The 23307-nt window shown below is 38.3% G+C and overlaps 2 protein-coding genes across 3 annotated transcripts; one reads left to right on the top strand and one right to left on the bottom strand.

Annotated features, from left to right (window-relative positions):
• The first annotated feature begins 3940 nt into the window (after nucleotides 1-3940).
• LOC101742752 (lipase member H-A) lies at nucleotides 3941-7341 on the top strand. The gene is made up of 3 exons (XM_012694947.4): nucleotides 3941-4678; nucleotides 5041-5338; nucleotides 6645-7341. Exons 1-3 carry the CDS (start codon nucleotides 4573-4575, stop codon nucleotides 7324-7326), a joined length of 1086 nt encoding a protein of 361 aa, XP_012550401.2. The 5' UTR covers nucleotides 3941-4572; the 3' UTR covers nucleotides 7327-7341.
• A 2439-nt stretch (nucleotides 7342-9780) lies between these two features.
• Nucleotides 9781-21430, bottom strand: LOC101743470 (lipase member H). Of its 2 annotated transcripts, none has more exons than XM_062671080.1 (3): nucleotides 21326-21430; nucleotides 11659-11959; nucleotides 9781-10885 (listed from the first exon to the last, which is right to left on the bottom strand). In XM_062671080.1, exons 1-3 carry the CDS (start codon nucleotides 21423-21425, stop codon nucleotides 10207-10209), a joined length of 1080 nt encoding a protein of 359 aa, XP_062527064.1. In that variant the 5' UTR covers nucleotides 21426-21430; the 3' UTR covers nucleotides 9781-10206. The 2 variants fall into 2 exon arrangements, with proteins under 2 accessions (XP_062527064.1, XP_012550514.1); XM_012695060.4 differs by lacking the exon at nucleotides 21326-21430 and adding an exon at nucleotides 17947-18263.
• Nucleotides 21431-23307: the final 1877 nt, after the last annotated feature.

Genomic DNA, 23307 nt, shown 5'->3' with positions numbered 1-23307 from the left:
TGGAACTGAAGCTAGACTTGGCCTCTAAATAGGAGCTAACTAGCCGGCGGAGGTAGAGCAGCAATCCATGCCCTCCCTATCACGATTCAGGGTAGAGTGTTAAATGGGTTGGCGATGTCAAGAAATAAACAAAACCTCTATAACTTTTTACAATCAATTTAACTTATGCTTTGCAGGGGAAAAATTTTAATATTGGCGTAAGTCTCGCATAGTCATCTGCCCTCGCATATCTGCCCGTTTGGGTAGGCACATTTAGGTATATTCCCCCACTTACGTCACGCCGCGCGTCACGCCGTGTCAAGCCGCACGTCACGTCGCATCACGCCGCGCGTCACGCCCCGACAAGCCGCGCGCCACGGCGCGGCGGTGCAACGCTCATTGTGTATGGCTCGCGGCGCTTGGCAAGTTTCTTACTTGCGTTAATTTCAGTTTCACATTTAGTAATGACTACGTAATTCTCTATATTTCATGTATATTTTTATTTTCTGGACTGTAGATTTTTTGTTCACGTCATTACACAAAAACTCTCACCCCCTAATTTTATATTCCTTAGGGTAAAATTTTTACAACCTTTGAATGCTATATTTATTTATATCTAATCAAAATCCTAAATAATAATTTTCAAGCTTCTAGCTTTAAAAATGACATAAATTTCATACAAACTTTCATCGCCTATTTCAACCTCTTACAGTCCTTTTTTCGCATTAAAAAGGCACCTGTGAGTGTTAAAGTTTCTCAGGCTCTAGACTACTTCTGAACTATATTTCATTTAAATCGGTTTAGTAGCTTAGGCGTGATTGCATAACACACAGACAAACAAAGTTCCCTTCGCATTTATAATATTAAGTAGTATAGATATAGATTAGTAGTAGTATAGATTATTTTATATTAATCTCGTGTATTCATATGTTACATTTAATAGAAGTTTTTTTTTTATTACACGCTTACTGGTTGTAAAAGCAAAGTGCAAGGCTCAAATTTAAATAAAACACGATTTAATTGTCACATCCGATTGTTTTTTGTTGTTCATACTCGTGATTTTTATCACGAAATCGAACAAAGTTAATAAAATTCCTGTATTATCTATCAGTCTGATACATGTGCAAATTTTCAAGGTAAACTAATGCGTTTATACGCCTTTGACACATTTGCAAGTTTTCAAGGTAAACAAATGCATTTCTCGATCTTAAATAAACTTAGAATTTTATACAATGTATACATTATTGTTTTCTTGTCTTAGGTCTAAAATGAAGTAGCAGGATTAATATGAAATAATCTATACTAATCTATATCTATAGTAACATTATAAATGCGAAAGTAACTCTGTCTCAGACAGTGTTACGCATCATGCCTAAACTACGGAACCAATTTTAATGGAATATAGTAAAGAGGGTAGGTAGAGGGTAGGGTACTTGCTAGGGTTCGTGTTAGCAACGTCGTCAGGTTTGAGCCCCGTGAGCTCACCTAATAGTTAAGGTTACGTTGAAATAGCCTCTCAAGGCTCTTAACTTAGGTAGGATAAAAAAATAAAGGTGAAGGAATATGCCCAAGTGTGCCCACCCAAACGGACAGACACGTGAGGGCAGACGACTATGCGAGACCTATGCGTATATTACAATTTTTTTCACGTGCCCGTTGATTACAATCCAAATTGCTTATACGATTTCTTGTTTTACTTAATTAATGTACTGCGTGTAATGAAAAAAAAAGGGTTAATAAGTATTTTTCTAAATATAGAATCATACGTAAAATACCATTAATTTCGTTAATTTTGTACTTGTTTTAAGTGTGTTTTTTTAATCTTTGCGTTATTTATATTGAAATAATACTAATTCAATGTTATTTTAATATTTTTCTTTGCTCACGTTCATAAGTTAAATTGAATGTAATGAGTTACAGAGATTTTGTTATTTGGGTCAATAAAAGTATTTGAATACTAATTTATTTAGGTTTCTTCATAAAAAACTTAGGTTCTTATAAAATAGTTTAAATGTAAATTAAGTTATTTTCGTAATAGGAAGTTTTTTGTATGTTTATTTTGTATTTTGCTCACACATAAAACAAAGTATAAATACATAGTTATAGTTTTTTGTTATTTATTTTAATTAAATTCTTTTCAAATCAAGAGGTTAACTTTTTAATTTGTGAAATCGTTAGGTCGAAGATGTTTTGTTTAATTTCTTTGTTTTTATCCTAGTAAATATACCTTGAAATCGCAATTTAATCTAGCGCATAGTTCTGGCAGAGCTCGCGGTAAATAAGTTGTTTGCTGTAAAATACTGTAAATAGTGTTACACCAGTAACAGCAACGCCATCGTCGAGCATCGTCGAATAGCAACAACGAATATCAAAAGAACTAGTAAAATCGAGAACGGTCGAGAAGTACAACGCCATCTATTATCAAATAGCGGAAACACATATCGAAACTACTTGACCTGTCCGGAATGTTGTCGATAATGCTAGGGATGTCAATGTAGGGATATAAAAGCGTTGCACAGATGACACGAAGGCAGTTCACGTCCTTACGGATCCATCAGATCCAATAACCTTTGCATTAGATGCCTTCAGCTCTAATACTAGGGGCAGGCTTAGGGACCCCGGTAACCGTACTCGTCGAACTCGACAAAGAGGTCGACGTGCAACCTAACCCATGCATCAGCCCGCTGAGTTTCTCGCCGGATCTTCTCAGCGGGTCGCGATTCCGATCCGGTAGTAGATTCATTCGCGAAACAATTGCTCTTGAGTTGTTAGGTCTCCTTCGGAGGCGCTCGGGCAGTTGTTAGCAAATCCCACCCCTCTTGGCTGAGCCTTTGCTCGCCCACCTGTCCTGGTGAAACTGGAAAGGCCTTCGGGCCACCAGTAAACTTTCAATCATAAAAAAAAAAAAAAAAAAAAAAAAAAAAAAAAAAAAAAAAAAAAAAAAAAAAAAAAAAAACGAAGGCAGTTAGTAATCGGGAGTACTTGAAGCGAAACAGCGAACTGATCACCTGGAACGAAGCGGAAGAAGCGAATTACGAATTGCGAAGTGCTCTGCAAGTGTTCTAAGTGTTAAATAAAGTTTTGATTTGTACTTCGGTAGAATTTTCATTTATCCCGAACCTCAGAGCGTACCTATAACTTATTATATTGTATGTTTGTTTTAAAAATAATTTTTCTCCTACCTACGCCGAAAGTTCGGTTTTCGTTCGCGCTGTACAGAGAAGAAAGTCTAACTTTTTCTCCCTGGGTACAAGTGCGCATGCACGTTAGTGTCTACGCCTGCTCTCATGCACCTAAAATTCTCTGCCATTGTTGTGCTCGGGTAATTTGCAATATTGCGTTTAGTGTAAAAGTGAAATAAATAAAAGGCAAAAAAAATTAATAGTGAAGTATTAAACAAAGATGAGGTCATCAGACAGTTCTTATTCAATTAGTAGTAGTTTATTTCAAAATAAAAAAACAGTTAAATTGTTTTTTTTATGAGTGGTACCCCCCGCCAGGGCTTCGCCCAGTATAGTATAGTATAGTATAGTATAGTATAGTATAGTATAGTATAGTATAGTATAGTATAGTATAGTATAGTATAGTATAGTATAGTATAGTATAGTATAGTATAGTATAGTATAGTATAGTATAGTATAGTATAGTATAGTATAGTATAGTATAGTATAGTATAGTATAGTATAGTATAGTATAGTATAGTATAGTATAGTATAGTATAGTATAGTATAGTATCTATATATTAATACGTGAAGCAAAAACTTTGTATCCCTTTTTACGAAAATTACGCGGACGGAGGGGTATGAAATTTTGCACACTTACAGAGAATATAGAGAAGAAGTGCACAATGCTAATATTTTTTTTAAATAATGCATAAAAGATACATTAAATCAATAAAGAAAACATTACACACACTACATACCATGTATTTGACGCACACACGCATGCATACCATTTATTGTCAAACTTTTGTTCTTGGCGTCTGTTGTCAAATTGAGAATAGATTAAATATTGTTTGCCTTTGTTAATATTTTTTTATAGTGTAGTCTTGGCGAAATTTGTGATTATAGATGTATACAATACAATCATAATAGTGTACAAACTTACAATTCCAATGAATTATAGTCGAATTTCGACTACTGCGGGACCTCTAGTAGTTACAAATACACCGAAAGACGAATTCGCAAAAAATTTTTGCTAGTTTCCTCGGAATATTCATACCATTTATTATCTACAATTATTATATCTACCATTTATACTGACGCCCGAAAATACAAACGAATAAGCAATTAAGCCTACAATTATCTGGGTAAAATTATTTATAAAATCAATTAAATTATTATGAAGCATACACAAGTTACATTGTTTTTTATAACGTAGTTAGTTAACTAAATCTTTTTTTTCATTTTATAACAACCAAGGAAATCTGGTCTGCGGCAAACGTCGCGAATGCAGCATTGAGCCAAAACGGTACATCTAAAACACACGCGTTTCAAAACATCGTATAATTAAATACATATACGCTAAAAACAAAATTACAATTAAATTGTATTAAATTATGTGAATTTATATTAAAATAAAAATTTAATAAAAATGGTGAAAGTAGTTAATTTATTTTATTTTACATTATTTCTTTGTGTGCTGTCCAGTGAAGAATCTCCTAAGGATCAAGGATCACCTAGAGCATATTTGAGTGATTGTGAGTATAATAAACACGAATTAATGTATTCCAATTTGTTATATTATATAATAAATATTATATTCATAAAATATTCAATACAATATAGAATTTATAGTAAGTTTTTAAATTAATTCAAAGTTTTTGAACTAATTTTCTTTACAAAATATTTAAAAAAAAAGATCCAATCAGGCAGAGGTTACGAATTTTTCTAATGAATTACGAACTTAACAAATCTCCTCGAATTTACTTCCACTTAAGTGATTACTTGTGATAGGGCATCTTTTGAACTCGCACCAACCACCACCACCACCAATTTCTCTAAAGATTTGAGCAGCGTTACCTTTGCTGAGCTTCAAATACTAACGCTTTAATTCCCACAGGTCCGGGTATAACGAAAGAAGCTATAATCACGCCGAAGTCATTAAAACATCTCGGCATTACGGTTTTTCGATCGAAAAACTCATTCTTGTCGAGGAAAAGATACGGCTACAAGCAAATGAAAGAGTTGGCAAGGGATCCTAATGTTAATTTTATGAAGAAAACGCTACTGTACTTCCCAGGTTATCTTGACAGTCCATCATTTATATTCTCACCAGTAATAGCGTCGGCTTATACTAAACGCGGTTACAATGTATTATCAGTGGACATACATTGGTTCGTGACCACTGAATATCCAATGTGAGTATTGTTTGCGTGAATTTTCTCTTCTGTTGTGTAAATTATCACGTCTTTCTGCCACAATTGACTGATTTGGTGGTGCAGTAATTAGCGCACCTAACTGTTGTACTAAGGGTCGTGGGTTCGATTCCCACATCGGGCAACCGTTGTGTAATGAAAAGTTTCGTTTTCTCTTTGTCTGCGGGGTCTACGGACCGTCAAGGCGGTTTACCCAGTCTTTGATGACTGGGTGAATCGTGGCCGAGAACGCCTCACCTTCAGTCTGGTGCAGGTGCTGACTGGGCACGGATGCTTCGGGAAGTACCTGCACCGGATAGGAGCTGAGCCGACGACGAGGTGCCACCATTGTGAACACGACCTGAACACGGCGGAGCATACGCTCGCTGTCTGCCCCGCTTGGGTGGCGCAGCGCCGTGTCCTTGTCGCAAAGATAGGACCGGATTTGTCGCTGCCTGGCGTCGTGGCGTCGATGCTTGGCGGCGACGAGTTTTGGAAGGCTATGCTCGACTTCTGCGAGTGCACCATCTCGCAGAAAGAGGCGGCGGGGCGAGTGAGGCAAAGCTCTCCTCACTATGCAGAAATCCGCCGCCGCCGAGCAGGGGGTCGGGACCGGGGTGCCGTCCGTAACCCGGCCCCCTAAGAGCTTTGGACTCCACCCGCTCTGTTCTGGGAGAAACCGAGGCGTGGGGCGGCGTGGTAGGCCGCGTTCCCCCGACCGCTCTGGGGGAAGGTGTAGCGTGGCATTATCAATGCGGGCTCTTGGCCCATCGACCGAGGGAACCGGCGGTCGTGTCGCTGGCGGCCGCCGGTCCGGTGTCTGGGGGACGGGGGGATGGATGTAATATGCTCTGCGTAAACCCTGTCCCGCCGTCTCAATAGCTCCGACTGGGTTCCCGCCCGGTCCGGGGTAGGGCGCCGACTGTGAGCGGCAGGAGTTTTTAGTGAGGTTCGACTCCAACATACCCCACCTGCCGTGCGGGTGGAGATCCGGCGATTATCTCCTGTGGAAAAAAAAATGCTTGTCATAGTTAGTATGGAGATAATGAGGTTCGAATTTACCTTTACAATACTTCGTAGGCAAAAAATACGCGCTAAAATGATGTTTAAAAAGGCTATTATCTATGGATGAGACTAGGGATGAGCCGATTTTGAATCAAAACTTATTATGTTTTAAATAAATTGCAATACATAAGCACGAATATTAATGGTGGGTTAGGCCACTTTTGCGCTGACTGCCTCATATATAAGTATATATATATAACAATTTGTTTGTTTTTATATTAATCGATTTACGGTTTGTTGACAGCGCATCTCGCCTTAGTCGTGCCCTGGGGCCGCATATAGCTTCAATGGTGGTTGAACTCATGAAGGAAGGACTCGACATAAACAAATTGGATCTCGTCGGGATCAGCTTAGGAGCTCAAGTCATGAGCTTCGCCGCGAAAAGCTTCACAAACATGACGGGAACCAAATTTAAAAGAGCCACGGGCCTTGATCCTACAGGGGTCTGCTTTAGGAACCTCGGCCCTGAGGACAGACTGGACTCGTCGGACGTAGAGTTCCTAGACGTGGTGTACACTAATATAGATGGTTACGGTATGGCTGCGCCCATTGGACACATCAATTTCTATGTCAACGGCGGAGAGTACCAACAAAGCATACTAATACCCATATTGTGCACATTTTTATGCAGTCACATCAGATCCTTTCTGTTATGGGTGACAGCGATTTATCATCCAAAATCGTTTATAGGAATTCAGTGCGATTCGGTATACGATGCCAGAATAGGGAATTGCTTTGACGGTGGTCCGAGAGAGACGAACGTACTAGGATTGAAAGTTGATAAAACTAAGCAAGGTATATTTTATTTGGCCACAAAGAACACGTTCCCGTATTATTTAGAGGAAAAGGGTTTGGTGAAAGGAAGCGACTCGTTGTCGCAGTATTTCTTAGATGTCAACAAGGAAGATGTGTTAAGGTTTAAATAAATTATTTTGGGCAAAGTCTTTTATTATTATTATACCTTTAACCTTGAGTTACATACCGAAAATAGGTGTAAAATGGAAAAAACAACAGGTTTAAGTATTTCCTGCCTGTGAATTTTTTATTATTAATGTTTTCCATAATGTTGTTTACATTGAAATTGAGATAAATAAAACCTACAAATAAGGCAGGAAAATTCCTTTAAGTTTTTTTTTTTTTGTTCTTTGCAAAGGCTACAAGTACCTGTAAGAACTACGGGGACATAAACTGGTTATTTGCTGACACTCGGAAACCAGTTTTAAAGGATTAACTATCATACTTAGTCGCTACGAAACTAAAATAGTGCATCTTAGTCGTCGTAGCCTAAAGGACGTCCGGTGCATTCGTGTTGAGCGATGCACCAGTGTTTGAATCTCAGGCGAATATCAATTTTTCTAATGAAATATGTACTCAACAAATATTCACGATTGACTTCTGCGGTAAAGGAATAACATCGTGGAATAAAAATCAAACCCGCAAAATTATAATTTGCGTAATTACTGGTGGTAGGACCTCTTATGAGTCCGCGCGGATAGGTACCACCGCCCTGCCTATTTCTGCCGTGAAGCAGTAGTGCGTTTCGGTTTGAAGGGTGGGGAAGCCGTTGTAACTATACTGAGACCTTGGAACTTATATCTCAAGGTGGGTGGCGCATTTACGTTGTAGATGTCTATGGGCTCCGGTAACCACTTAACACCAGGTGGACTGTGAGCTCGTCCAACCATCTAAGCAATAAAAAAAATATATTTTAAGCCATTGCATAGATTTTATCGCGGGCCTTGAGCGCGGCTTGAGGGCAGAATCATGAAATTCCGTAACGAAAAAAACCTTCCACCCCTCACTACGCCTACTATGTAGCTCGCGTTCAACACATTCACACGTTGCGCTTGTGTAGTGTTTAAAGAGAAAATTAGATCACATTACAATGCGTTGGGCGTGCCATTTTCTATCGCTTAGTCGAAGAATTTTATTACTACTCCTATTACTCATTCAGTGATTGGAGTGGCATTAAAAATAAACTAGCTAAACCGTTGATTCTGGGTGAATGAGAGTTAGAACTAGCATCCAAAGGCGTGTCTCTATCCCATGTAGCGCCCTCTAGTGAGTGTGCGGTCAAAATGGAATACTCACAATGTAGCAGATTCATTGAAAGTTAACCCACTGAGTTTCTCGCCGGATCTTAATTTATTGTTGTTTTAATATTCAATTATTATTGTCGATTTATAATTGCATAAGTTGATAAAAAATGCTATGCTTTACCGCGGCAGTCTCCAAGTGCCACACGTGTTTTTTTTTGTTATGTTGAAGTGAAACTTCCTTATCGGCGTTGGAAAAAAATTTACCGTCACGTTTTTCGGTTACGCGTCACATTTTTCCGTTACGCGCCATCTGTTTTGTATTCATGTCTATGATAATAAAATCCTTTTGTTTAAACTTTATCTAATTTAACTTTTTTGTATTCATGTCTATGATAATAAAATCCTTTTGTTTAAACTTTATCTAATTTAACTTTATTTAACCAATTTCTAGAAAGTTGCATGTAGATCATTTTTCGAAAAATAAGGCCATAAATAAGTTTCACTTCTTACGTGTGTACACTAGTACACGCACACATTTTTTTTTTTATTGCCCATGTAGGCAGACGAGTATACAGTCCACCTGACGGTTAGTGGTTACCGTCGTTCATGGACCTCAGCAATGCCAGGGGTAGAGCCAAACCCCTACCTACCGTTAAGTACAAGCCTCGTTTGAATAAGGACACGTCATAACGCTCGGGAATTGCCGTGGAGGGGAGCTCATTCCAAAGCCGAATGATACGTGGCAAAAATGATCTCTGGAAACACACTGTGGATGAACGCAGTGGCTCTAGGTAGTATGGATGAACTCTACTCCGGTGGCGGGCGGTGTGACGGTGTATCTTAATCGAAGATTGAAACATCAAGGTCACCATTATAATAGCAACACTCCAGAAGGTTTTGTATGTTTTTCGAACTTCATATTAACGACATGATCACTTAATATTATACGGTGGTATATGGATGCTAGGGCGATGAATAAGAAGTGTAGCGGGGAAATGAGTATCCTAGAAATGCGGAAGGGAAACACAGCCAAAACTTGTATGTGAAGTGGAGAATTCATGAACGTGCTTTTACATAATATCTGACCCAGGGCGACGCAAAACCGCCGTCATCGCAAAGCCTTCCTGGAACTTCCTTCTGTGAACTTCCTGGAAATTGCGGGCAGATGGCACACTTAAGAGAAAATGGTATGTTTGAATTATAAACATGAATTTTTTACTAATGGGTAGCTAATACGATGTAGAATAAATTTGAGTAATAAAATAAATAAAAGTAGGTAAAGGGGGCGTCTTTTTTTAGAAATTTTTGGATTGTTGTAAAAATTGATGAAAAAATAACAGATTTATGCTAAAAAAAACCGTTTATTTTCAATTGAGGGGAGGTTTTCTCCCACTTTTTCATTTTATGAGGACGCCTAAATACTTCCAAACATTAAGGAATTTGTTTAACCACGATAGATCATTTAGTTCAAAAGTTACACCGTTTTGTTTACACGGGAGTCACTAGAGAACAAAAAAAAAAACTTAAAAAATTTTAAAAATATATTTAGCATTTTTTAAATATTATTCCCTCGATAAAATCAAGCATAGGTTCCCTCCTTTCGATATGTGCACATTATAAGGAATCACACTGTATTATAATACGTTAAATATGTATTTTAGAGATCGTTTTAAAATTAAGCTTCAGCATATTTTATAATGAGACCACAAGTACATTTTAGAAACATTGACAATGATAATAACAAAAAACAGGCCGCTACGTGACTAATCAGATTTTCATACTATCATTATTGGTAATTTCTTCCATATGAGACTGGAAATATTCGTATTCCTTCTTCAGTCCCTTTTCTCCTAAATAATACGGATAATTATTGTGCGTTGCTAAGTAAAATACACCAGTTTTACTCTTGTCCGTACCCAAACCGACAACGTTCGTGACCAAAGGTATTCTATCGTAGCAATTTTTATTTCTCGCCTCTTGCACAGAATCGCACTGTATTGCTATAAACGAGGTCGGATACTGCAGTGCCGCCAACCAAACAGTGTAAGACCTTAGATGACTGCAGAAGGCGTTGCACGGCATCCAAAGAATATCGCCAGGTTGGTACTCGCCTCCGTTAACGTAGAAATTTACGTGGCCAATCGGAGCCGCCATACCAAACTCGTCTATATTCGTATCGACGACGTCCACGAAGTCCGCATCAGACGAGTCCAGTCGCTGATCGGGGCCCAAATTCCTGAAGCACGGTCCTGCTGGATCTAACCCGGTGAGTCTCGATATGGTATCACCGGTTAGTTCCTTGAAGCGTTTCGCGATGAAGCTGGCTGTGTGCGCGCCCAAACTAAGGCCAATCAGGTCTAGTTTTTTTGGATCCAGACCGTGCTTTATTAGGTCGACTAGCATCTCTGCTGTGTGTCGGGCAGCGGTTCTTATGTAGCGGACAGCCCTGCAAGAAGAACAGACGCAAAATATTTAAAAGGCAAATTTATGAGTTTTTATTTTTTATTTTGTTGTATGAGCCTAATAAAACACAACAGATATTTAACTGTTCTTTTTTTCTTCCATTTTTAAAGGTTTCTTATTAGGCCAGTAAACAAGCTAATGGCCTAATTGTTGTTAAATCGTTATCGAAATTCATATACTAATATAATTTAGGGGTTTATAATAAACGGGTTATTTGTTACTACACTAAAATGGTTAAACAATAGTTAATACTAGCTACAATAATATTAAATACGAATTTAAAACAAAAAAGCCGCGGTATACGACTAGTAAGCAGTCTTGATCACTAGTACTTGATCATCATCATCATTTTCCTGTCCTTCTCCCAGTAAACTGGGGTTGGCGCAATATGCTTCCTCCTTCCATACTCCTCTATCATATACCATTTCTTCGCTCACTCCCCTCTTACACATATCGTCTTTCACGCAATCTATCCATTTCTTCTTAGGTCTACCTCCTCCTCTATATCCTTCCACATTCATAGTTAACACTCTCTTACCAACCTCATTTTCATTTCGTCTCATCACATGTCCACACCATCCCAAAGCGCGCTTCTCTGTCACAGATGCCACTTTCAGACTTCCTCTAACGTATTCATTCCGTATTCTATCCATTCTCGTTACTCCACACATCCATCGCAACATTCGCATCTCTGCTGCATGCAATCGCCTTTTATCCTTAGTACTTGATACGTGAAAATAATCGAAGTGAACTCACAAAGGATACTCCATGACCGTAAACTTATTTGTGTCCAACAGCAGAACATTATATCCTTGGCGTCGATACTGTGGGGCCAATAGACTTGCAACTGGATAACTCGGACTGTCCATATACCCTCCGACGTATACAGCTGTTCGCTTACTGAAATCCATGTTCGGGTCTTTGGCTAATTGCTTCATTTGATAATAAGTGTAGGTAGATCGTTTTGCCGTCAAAAAGTTTCCGTTCCCAACGACGGTCATCGTCAGGTATTTGAGGCTGTTCTTCGTGATCACTGCTTCCCTGTCGCCTCCAGGACCTGGGACGAAAAGGAAGCGATTAGTTTAGACTTGCATTTTTATTCGGAAGACGTCTAATTGGCAGGATAAATTTTATTTGCACGTTTTATTTTGGTTATATAATTATATGTGCATATTATTTTATATATATGTATATATGGGTGCAAACGCAACTATTGGCAATAATTAACATGATATATAGCTTAGTTTATTCTATGTTATTATTTATTTATTACTAGCAATATGAAACTGTTATTCTACCATAGTTAATATTTAATAGACACTGTTTTGATGTGAAAATGTTCAGAATATTATGTTAATGTTTATATTACTGTTTAAAAACATAAATTACTGTCAAAATAATCAAATATTAATAATAAATTATGCTATAATTAACATTAATACCTAATTTGATTAAGTATTGTAATTGTTTTGCAAATCATTTTGTTGGCGTTATCTATTATTTATTAGGCTGGATAATAATAATGTTAGCTTATATTAGTTTGAAGTCGTCGTGGCCTAACGGATAAGACGTCCGGTGCATTCGTGTTGAGCGATGCACCGGTGATCGAATCTCAGGCGGGTACCAATTTTTCTAATGAAATACGTACTCAACAAATGTTCACAATTGACTTCCACGGTGAAGGAATAACATCGTGTAATAAAAATGAAACCCGCACAATTATAATTTGCGTAATTACTGGTGGTAGGACCTCTTGTGAGCCCGCGCGGGTGGGTACCACCACCCTGCCTATTTCTGCCGTGAAGCAGTAACGCGTTTCGGTTTGAAGGGTGGGGCAGTCGTTGTAACTATACTTGAGACCTTAGAACTTATATCTCAAGGTGGGTGGCGCATTTACGTTGTGGATGTCTATGGGCTCCAGTAACCACTTAACACTAGGTGGGCTGTGAGCTCGTCCACCAATCTAAGTAATAAAAAATAAATAAATAAAAAGTTAAAAATAAATTAATGTCAGAGTCCTGTAAAAATCACTAAAATATTTATTGTGAATATTAAGCTACATTTTATGAATTGTTTCGCAGTAATTCCATTTGTTTCTATAAAATATTATGTTGTAGTAAAACAAAACGGTTAATTGTGTAAAAACTAAGTCGTGTATTTTTGTAAAAAACAATTAATGTTAACGTTTTTATAGAATTGTATTGCGTTTTCATTGTAACAGATCTTATGTGTAAAAACCTTGGCGTAACGCCATTAATTTTTACTACTGCTTACTAACATATTGTGTCGATAGTAGATATACAGTAAAAGATCATAGCGCATTCCAAAGAATTGCCGCATTATATCTCAAGGTGGGTGGCGCATTTACGTTGTGGATGTCTATGGGCTCCAGTAACCACTTAACACTAGGTGGGCTGTGAGCTCGTCCACCAATCTAAACAATAAAAACATTCCGGAATGTATGACTGATTTGAGGCGGACGCGTAAATATGCTGTATATTTGCTTAATGACAAATTCGTGAAGTAAGCATTATCGATACATAAATATCATTGTTGATTTTTTAATATAGATAACGATACGATTACAGGGTACACTGTGAGGCCTTCAGCGATGTCGACCGATTAAAATATAAATAAATAGAACTAGAGACTATAGGCTTATAAGCAGCTCGATGACTGATGGACTATCAGTTCGATACGTCAGCTACGACTAAATGATTCCTTATAATTGTACTCATATATAAATTTTATTTGTGAAACCAGTAAATACCGGTTAAATAGACTGAGCTCTTGTGGGGATTTTTGGAGTTGCATATCTTACGTATTCGCGCCGCCCGCAAAGCAAGTCTATGGTTTCACTTGGTATTGGTATATGGTAATTGGAAATCTTGAGGAATGCGTCAATATTTCATGCGATAGATATTGAAAGATTAAAAATTTCATTATAACTGAAAGGGGTGCCTAATTAAAAAAAAAATAATTAAAAATAGTGTAAGAAAAAATTATTTTATTGTAAAAAAAGCTTATTATATACCAAATTTCGAGTTAATCTGACGTTTGGAAGGGGGTCAAAATCATGTTCAAAGATTCCGTTACAAGATGGATTATTTATTTTATTGAGATCGATAGTGCGACGTACATATTTTTAATTGATGATTTTTTGTGTTTCTTTTTTTTTTAATACGACTCAAAAATATACACAGATAGTGGTAGATTCAAACGTCTATTATCGTACTGACGTCACGGAGGCCCAGGCTTGAGGAAATTACCTCTCAATAAATATTGTTAAAGGGTTACAGTAATTAAGATGATTATGGATTATTTTTTTAAATGAAAAAAATACAAATTACTCTCCAATGTGTTTAAGATTGAGTGCCTCTGGCCTAGAGCAAGGCCACGCCATCTCTTCCCATCGGTGTCGTATGAAGCAACTAAGTGTAATTCCGGTAATTTTCCGCGTGTCCCCTAATTTTTTTTATTTATTGCGTTTGTAGGGAGACGAACATGCGGCCCACCTGATGGTGAGCGGTTACCGACGCCCGTGGACTTCAGAAATGCCAGGGGCAGAGCCAAAGCGCTGCCTACCGTTATACCAGGGGACTGCGAAACTATTCACAACACCGCCCTGACTATTTCAACCCCGAAATTGGCATTCCGTGGCGAATCTCGGCTAGGGTGTGCCTACAGGTGGGATAGAAGCTATATGAAGCAGTTGAGACTTCGATCTGATATTCATTGGGCTTACGGCGTTCACGCTGTGAATTCACGGGCGATCACCCTAGTCACAGAGGTGCAGGATGTATGTGAAATTGAAGTCTCTGAGGTGTCTTGGATCTCACTCTCGCCTGTTGAACAATGGTTTACGGTGGTAGGACCTCTTGTGAGTCCGCACGGGTAAGTACCACTACCCCGCCTATTTCTGCTGTGAAGTAGTAATGCGTTTCGGTTTGTAGGGTGGGGCAGCCGTCGTAACTATACTGAGACCTTAGAACTTATATCTCAAGACGGGTGGCGCATTTACGTTGTAGATGTCTATGGGCTCCAGTAACCACTTAACACCAGGTATACTGTGAGCTCATAATACCATCTAAGCAATAAATCATAAAAAAATAAAACTTGCATGAATTTAAAAAAAATGGTATGGATTTTTTTTTATCGCTTTATTTAAGGATTTACAATATAATTGAGTAAAGCAATCAAACGATCAAACGAATGAATTATAGTACGTTGTATTGACAGATCGACAAAAAATTTATGGTAAAATGAACAAGGTTAAAGTTAGTATGAATATACATATAATTTTTTTTTAAAGTCCGTCGGTTCTTAGCAAATTATTCAAATATCAACGAATAACAAATATCTTAATTGTAAATTTATCTCATCAAATATCTTAATTGTAATTTTTTTTAAGTATTCTAAAAGTCTGTCTTTATAAATTGAAAGTACTAACGCGGGATTAAATCGTTTTATGTCACCTCTGCGACTTATCCATAGCTACGATAATAGTTTAGTTCCTTTTAATGCTTTTTTTGGTTGGCTATAATTTGGGTTAATACAAGACTCACCACAAATCGGAAGAAGTGGCGATTGCCCGTAAGGCGCTTAACATCTGCTCACAGCAATGATACTCAATCACGATCACGACCGCTCTGACCAGACTTGACAAGAGTGATACGACAAAGGAGATAATTTCGGTAGCTTTTCCACATTTTCAACTATTTATAATACAAAAAAAAAGTTTAATTAAATTAATTAATTATTATCGGGTTTTTTTATTATGAAGGAAGGATTACTAGTGGCCCAAAGGCCTTTCAATTTCACCAGGACAGGTTGGCGAGCAGAGCTCAGCCAGGGGTGGTGACATTTGCTAACAGCTAACCCAGCGCCTCCAAAGGAGACCTAACAACTAAAGAGCAGCTGTTTCGCGAATGAATCTACTATCAGATCGGATTTGCGATTCACTGAGAAGATCCGGCGAGAAACTCAGGGGGCTGATGTATGGATTAGGTTGCACGTCGAACTCTTTGCCAAGTTCAACGAGTACGTTTACCGGAGTCGGATCGGATCTTAATTAGAGCTGAAGGTGTCTAATGCAAGAGTTATTGGATCTGATAATAAATAATAAATAAATAAATATTTACTAACAATCACGCCACGTTAATAGGTCCCGTGATAAGTTCGTAAAGAACTTGTGTTACAGGTACCATATAACGGAAATAAATGTAAGATTTTTATTATACACATACATATATTTAATAGACATACATAACCCTGGAAAAGACATTTATATTAATCATACAAATATCTTCCCTTGGCGGGATTCGAACCCGCGACCCCCTTGTGTAGTGACCATGTCACTTACCACTACACCAGACGGCCGTTAATGGATCCGTAAGGGCGTGTCTAGGGCGTCGACGGTGACTGGCTCCTGCGTGATCAGAATTCGGGGAGTAGTCAGCGGCGGCAACGATAAGACGATTATCATGACGCATATCCTTATCGAAGTACCTACCGTTCCGACGCTGACTTCATTTGTTTACAGGCAAGCCCAGGTCGTCGTGTAAGTCAACGTTCCTCACGAACCACGGAGCTCCGACGGCTAACATGCAAAAACGTGATTGGATGGTTTGGAGGGTCTACATGTGTACGGGCCGCGTGTGCGGACACCACACTCGCGTAGGTCTTGATGGGTCGTATGCAAGTTTTGTAAAGTGTCAACTTATTCCGAAGGGACATTTTACAAATCATAGGATAAAGTTTGCCGAGAATAAACGCGGCGCGGTCGCGAACAGATTTTATATGCGGTTGGAATGTCATCGATGCATCCAAGATGACTCTCAGGTACTTGACCTTCCTGGCCCAGGGTATTGATTGGCCGAAGAGGATGATCGAGGGAGTGAGGTTTCTATGTCTAATGCGGGAAGAGATAAGGATTGAGTTCCACCTTTAAAAGACGACCGCTGTGCTTTTTGCTGGGTTGATGTCAATGCGGCATTTTCGGCACCACTGTCCGAGAGTTACGGCTGCGCTCTGAAGTTTCCTCGCGATTAGGGACTGGTTTCTTCTCGAGTAGTAAGCGGTCGTGTCTTCGGCGAATAAGGCTAAATGGGTCGGCGGCGACCGGGGATTATCAGTGATATGAAAGTACTGGAGGTAGGGAGCTAAGTAAGAAAGTGACATGAAGATAGAGTTAAGTGTTACAAGAGCACTTGAATTGCGACGCTCGGAATTTTAAAAGTACTTAACTTAAAACGTCTTAAAACGACTGCGAATTAAGGCTAATAGTTATTAAAAATAAATAGTATGCAATTATAAAAAATGACGACTCAGTTTGCTTACAAGGTATAAATTTAATGGTTCATTAGCGTTCCTTGAAAAGTGAATATGTCATAAGGAAAATGAATTGAAAAAAAACAACGCAATGGGACAGAAGTAAAAATGAAGCGAGTCGAATAAACAACAGATACGTAAGGCCCATATAACTATTTAAAACTGTATTAATGATTAAAAAGTTTTTCACCGAATATTCTTAGTGGGTCGCGATTTCGATCAGGCGGTAGATTCTGCGAAGCACTGCTCTTGCTATGGCTAGGGTTAGCAAAATAAATTCTCTTAAGCTCACCCACCCAACATATAGCTGAAATATCCTTTTAGACAACAAGCGAATAGATAAGGATTTTTTTTTATTAAGAAATTGTTTCTAAATGTTGTGCGGTCTGTATCCCTCAGGAATCTTATACCTTTAAACGAGCAATTCTTGTATATATACAATCCGAATCTCGGAAACGTCTCAACGATTTTCATAAAATTTAGTACGCAGGAGATTTCGGAGGCGATAAATCGATCTAGCTACGATTTATTTTCAGAAAATATCGTTTTATTCGTTTTCAATAATCAACTCTTCCCGACATCTATTGGCGAATAATAATATTTTTCTTAATTGAGGGCAACAAACCGCTTTAAAGACACAACAAGATGGCGTTATAAAAAAAACTGGTCATCATATAGCATTAATTTAAATATAATAGTCTAAGACCTACTTACAGTCACTCAAATAGCCGGCAGGATATCCTTCTAATGACTTCGAACTGTAAAACGGCGTAATAGACTGTACCACCACCGAAAAGTACATAATCAAGCAAAATCCCCTTGCCATGTTCGAATTCACTGACAGCTGTCAAACACTTTGATAGGGGAAAAAAAGGGATATTTTTTCACTCTTCAATATTAATAATATAACGAAACGTCTTGAATGTAACGATGTTAAAGTTTAATTGCGAATGTGCAATGCGAACGCTCATGACAAACAAAAGATTAGGTGTACTCAACTAACTTGTTCACCGGACTTTGTTGTCCTTTTTGATCCTTTTGGAACGCAAAACCTTAATGCGCGATCTTCCCCCAACGCGACTTCCTTTGAGACGCGTTGTTTTGGATTGCTCGCTACATACCCGATCCTGTAAACTGAATGGTAAATAATCGACGTCGCCCAAAGCACGTCATTACAGATCCTCCAGATCCATTAACGGTGCTTTTAGGTACCACAAGCACCGTTCACCGTCCTCGTTGAACCCGTCGCTCATGACGAAGGGCTCGACGAGCGAATTAACCCACAGACACAGCCCACTGAGTTTCTCGCCGAATCTTCTCAGTGGGTCGCGTTTCCGATCCGGTGGTAGATTCTGCGACGCACTGCTCTTACTAGGGCCAATGTTAGCAACACTCCGGTTTGAGCCCCGTGAGCTTATCTACACGTTAGGGCGAAGCTAATATAGCCTGTCAAGGCTATCAGCATAGGTAGGAAAAAAAGATGTGTGGTGTCGTGTGACACCGGATAGGAACGAAGTTCCATATATAAAAAAAAAGAATTACGAGAAAAAAATCGCGCGGTGAAATATAGCTATGCGGAAAACAAGGCCTTATTCCACGGACTTTTTCTTACCGTTTTTACTATCACATTTTTTTCAGTTCGGTCGCGCAGCAAAATCCCTATCTCCTCCAAGCCTGCCGTAAGGAACTTCGTTCCAAAAATAGATTACTCGGTGGTAATTAGCGGCTTGGTTCTACCCTTGGCATTGCTATAATCTATGGGCGACAGTAACCACTCACTATTAGATAGGCCGTATGCTCGTCTGCCTAGTGCCAGTGTTTAGCTAATAGCAGTTAAATTAACCCAACAGGATTTGAAGTGCTTAAACAATTAATGCAAGGCAAAATGAACCCAAAGTCAGATCATCTGTTATTTTCTTTTATTGCTATCATTAATAACTACCAGAAACATAATAAGGCACTGCCAAGTTAAACTCTTTTAAAACATATAATAATTGAAATAAGTACATGTGGAAGAAAACGGGAGGGTGATTTCAATGCAAGGCTTAATGTAAAAAAACTGAAAATGATCTTAGAACTGTAGAAGCTTACGTGCTTTTTTTATTGTATGGGTAATGGAGTCCTAAGATGAAAAGTCCTTCCTAAAGTTCACCCATAAACCCAAACGCTCCAAACGATTCGTGAGAACGGTACCATAGATAATTCGAACGACCATCCTCTGTATGGAATCAATTAACTGGTATTTGGGAACCTCGGCCCAGAGATGGGAGCAGTACTCCGTTCAAAGCCAAACTGTGTTTTATAAAGCAAAGGTCTTCATCCAGGTGTAAAGTACCGCTTTACTCTATTGAGGACTTCCAGCATTTTAGATGCTAACTTGACTTTACCCTCCGAATGACTCTGATACTGAACATCGATCGAAAAGTCGACCCCGAGAACGCAAACACCCTTAGAAGGCTCTAGGGATACTCATTGGAATTGCAACGCCACGACAAAGTTAACGGCCGTCTGGTGTAGTGGTAAGTGACATGGTCACTACACAAGGGGGTCGCGGGTTCGAATCCCGCCAAGGGAAGATATTTGTATGATAAATATAAAAATGTCTTTTCCAGGGTTATGGATGTATATTAAATATATGTATGTGTATAATAAAAATATTACATTTATTTCCGTTATCTGGTACCTGTAACACAAGTTTTTTACGAACTTAGCACGGGACCAGTTAACGTGGCGTGATTGTTAGTAAATATTTATTTATTGATAAAAAGGTTTGATCTTCGCTGGAAACCTGTATCATCAAGGAGTCAAATTTATAATTACCTTTGTTGTGTGTTTTTTTTAAATACATAGTAACAAAAAACACATACATTAACACAAATCAACGAAATAGGATATTTGTTGCTTGTTTTTATCTCGTCCTTTAACTTCTTCGAAGAACTTAGCGGTTTCGTGTGTGTTTTACAACAAATTGTTTGTCCACCTTGACATACAAGGTATTGGTCACAGTACAAAGTAGCTTCTGAGTTCCTATCAGTGCGTTTATCTTTGTACTTGAATTTAAAAGGTAAAATCAACACGAAATTTTTACCTGTGGGGCTTTTGTCCACGCGAATAGGTATTACCATAAATCACTCACGTGTTCAGGTTTGGGGAGTGGAACAAGTGACACGATGTAAATAAGACATTGCTATCTAAGATGACTGGCGGCAGTGATGTTGATGTTTATGGAATTTGATAACCACTTAACAGCAGGCGGGCCGTGAGCTCTGTCACCCGTTTACACAACGAAAAAGGAGAATTATTTTTAATTTTAATAAAATATAAATATAAAAGTATTCAACATCTTCAACATCAATCCAAATATCGCATCGATATATCGAAATCAATCCCTATTTATAGTAGTCACTACGAATATCCTGAAAAAAGTTTTGAAAAATGAATAAGAAATTTGGAAAGCAACAATTGGTACTATAATTGTTCAATAATAACAAAATAATCAGCTCTCTTCACAAACATGGGTAAAAAAGTAGATAAAGCAATCACCTCGCGAGTCTAAAATTTGAAAGGTAAATAATATAATTTTAAAGTGCGGCTATTCGGCCAAGGTATTAAAAAAAAAAAAAAAAACTAGTTACAAGTTACAAGTGTCATGACTCACTAGCGAACGTTTGCGACTGAAAGATCGTTCATTTGATGCGAAGACAAGTAAAAGTGGTAAAAAAGTGCAGAGGGTAGAAAGTTTATTTGTAGATTACAAACTGGTGAATGACCTGGTGTACACCAAGTCCTCGTCCTCGTGGTGCTTTCGAACTTTGAACAGGAGACGATCCGCAATATTAGTAAATTCCTTACTGCGTCAGCATTCGCGATTCATTTAGATATTATTATTAAATTTTTCAACATACCTCGGCCTATTATTGTATTAAAAAAACACAATAATAACCATTAACTAAATGTGCTTGGTAGACAATGCTCGACTTCTGCAGAGGCGGCAGAAGGAGAGATAGAGACCTGATCCCACTTCGCCCAGTTACGGCGTCTAAGATCTTCGGCCCATGGCAAAAAAATAATAGTTAAAGAGGTTAACACTCACATTCTGAATTCGTAAATTCTAGAATTCCGTTCCCGCCATCGGTCAGATTGTTCTGGAAGAAAATTAATAGTACGGAAATAAACCAGCCGGGTTGCGACATCGCGAAACTTTTGTGTGTCGCAAGAAAAATTGTTCGAGCAATTCTTCCGCGCGGTGAATATTCATTGATAAGAAAAATATTTGCGTCGGTAATGTTAGGGTTGGACCTGTTTGAATGCACGATTTTTCAACGGACCTCTTTATAATATTTTCTAATTTCGTATTTAAAAAAAAAATTGTTCAAGGAATGATTCGCCAACAACCACTGACGTCACAAGCTTTACATTCATTCTAACACACATGTTTAGGAATGTATCACTAAATCTATACTAATATATAAATCTACAGTGGTTTTTACGGATGTTCCGTTATAACTACTGAACCATGCATCCGATTGACTTGAAACTTGGTATCCGTGTAGAAAATACATGCATTTAATGGATAGACTAATATTTATATGAGCGTTGGACTCCCTAATAATAATGTTAATTTTAAATGCCCAGCGAAACGGGCGAGTACAGCTAATTTTTTTTAAAAACAAACTGTTATCTTTCCAGGACTCCAGTAACCACTTAACACCAGGTGGGCTGCGAGCACGTCCACCCATCTAAGCAAAAAAAACTTTACGATTAAAAACTATTTCCAAAAGATTTATTGAATAAAATATGTTAGAGACACAAATTTTTTTATTGCTTAATTGGGTGGACGAGCTCGCTGCCCACCTGGTGTTAAATGGTTACTGGGGTTCATAGACATCTACAACGTAAATGCGCCACCCATCTTGAGATATAAGTTCTAAGGTCTCAGTATAATTACAACGGCTGCCCCACCCTTCGAACCGAAACGCGTTACTGCTTCACGGCAGAAATAGGCAGGGTGCTGGTAACTCCCGGGCGGACTCATAAAAGGTCCTACCACCAGTAAATTTTGTGAAATATATGGTCTTAAAAACTCTATACCTATATTTTAATTAATATATTTTTTGCTTTTTCTTCTGAATTCATAATGCAGAAGTTCATATAATTTTGTAGCTTAGCGATAGTTGTCTTAGCATTGCAATAAATTGAACAAAAACCTGAACCAACGACATTTAGAAGGCTGACTGGCATACAAGTTCCGAACAACAACAGCAAGCAAGCAATAGCACAATAGGAGGAAGATCTTCTTTCCGTAACTATCATTCGTGTTATTATTATTGCACTGAAATAAATGAAACGCCTGATGGAAGAATAACAGCAATAATCCTAAGTGAATGGTTTTCATTCTTGCATTTCTAATCCTAAATAAATTCCCATCATTCGTTTTTATAACTATTATGAAGTAACAGAAATAAAATTTTCTGATAATGCATTATGTGGCCATGTCGCTCCGTTCCTCCGTTTGTTACGTTCTAATAGATATACTAGTGGAGATATAATCTGAGGATGGTCGACGTCAGGCACAGTTGGATGACTAGTGCCAAGTCCTTGTGCATAATAAGAGGGCATGCTGTGCCGAGCTCACAAAATGTGGGATAAGGGCAAGAATAATATATTATTATGGCTAATAATATATATTGATTCACGCATGAAGTGATTACTGAACAATACTGATAGTCTTACCACAGGATGGACCGACTTCCCCTCCAGGCGTAGCTGAAATAGGGCCTTAGGCTACCAGCGAATAGGTAGGGGGAAAAAAGACCGACTGGCGAACCTTAGGGGAGGCCTATTTCCTAATGGATGTGGGCTAATGATGATGATGACGAATAAAATTTATATACTCCTGTATATTTTAAAGGCTAAGTAACAAACAATAGATTTTGTGAGTCCGCACGGGTAGGTACCACCACCCCTCTTATTTGTGCCGTGAAGCAGTAATGCGTTTCGGTTTGAAGGACGGGTAGCTGTTGTAACTATACTGAGGCCTTAGAACTCTTATCTCAAGGTGGCTGGAGCATTTAC

This window comes from Bombyx mori, chromosome 11 (genome assembly GCF_030269925.1).
Source record: "Bombyx mori chromosome 11, ASM3026992v2".
NCBI classification, from domain to species: Eukaryota; Metazoa; Arthropoda; class Insecta; order Lepidoptera; family Bombycidae; genus Bombyx; species Bombyx mori.
This window is presented reverse-complemented; position numbering and strand designations above follow the sequence as displayed.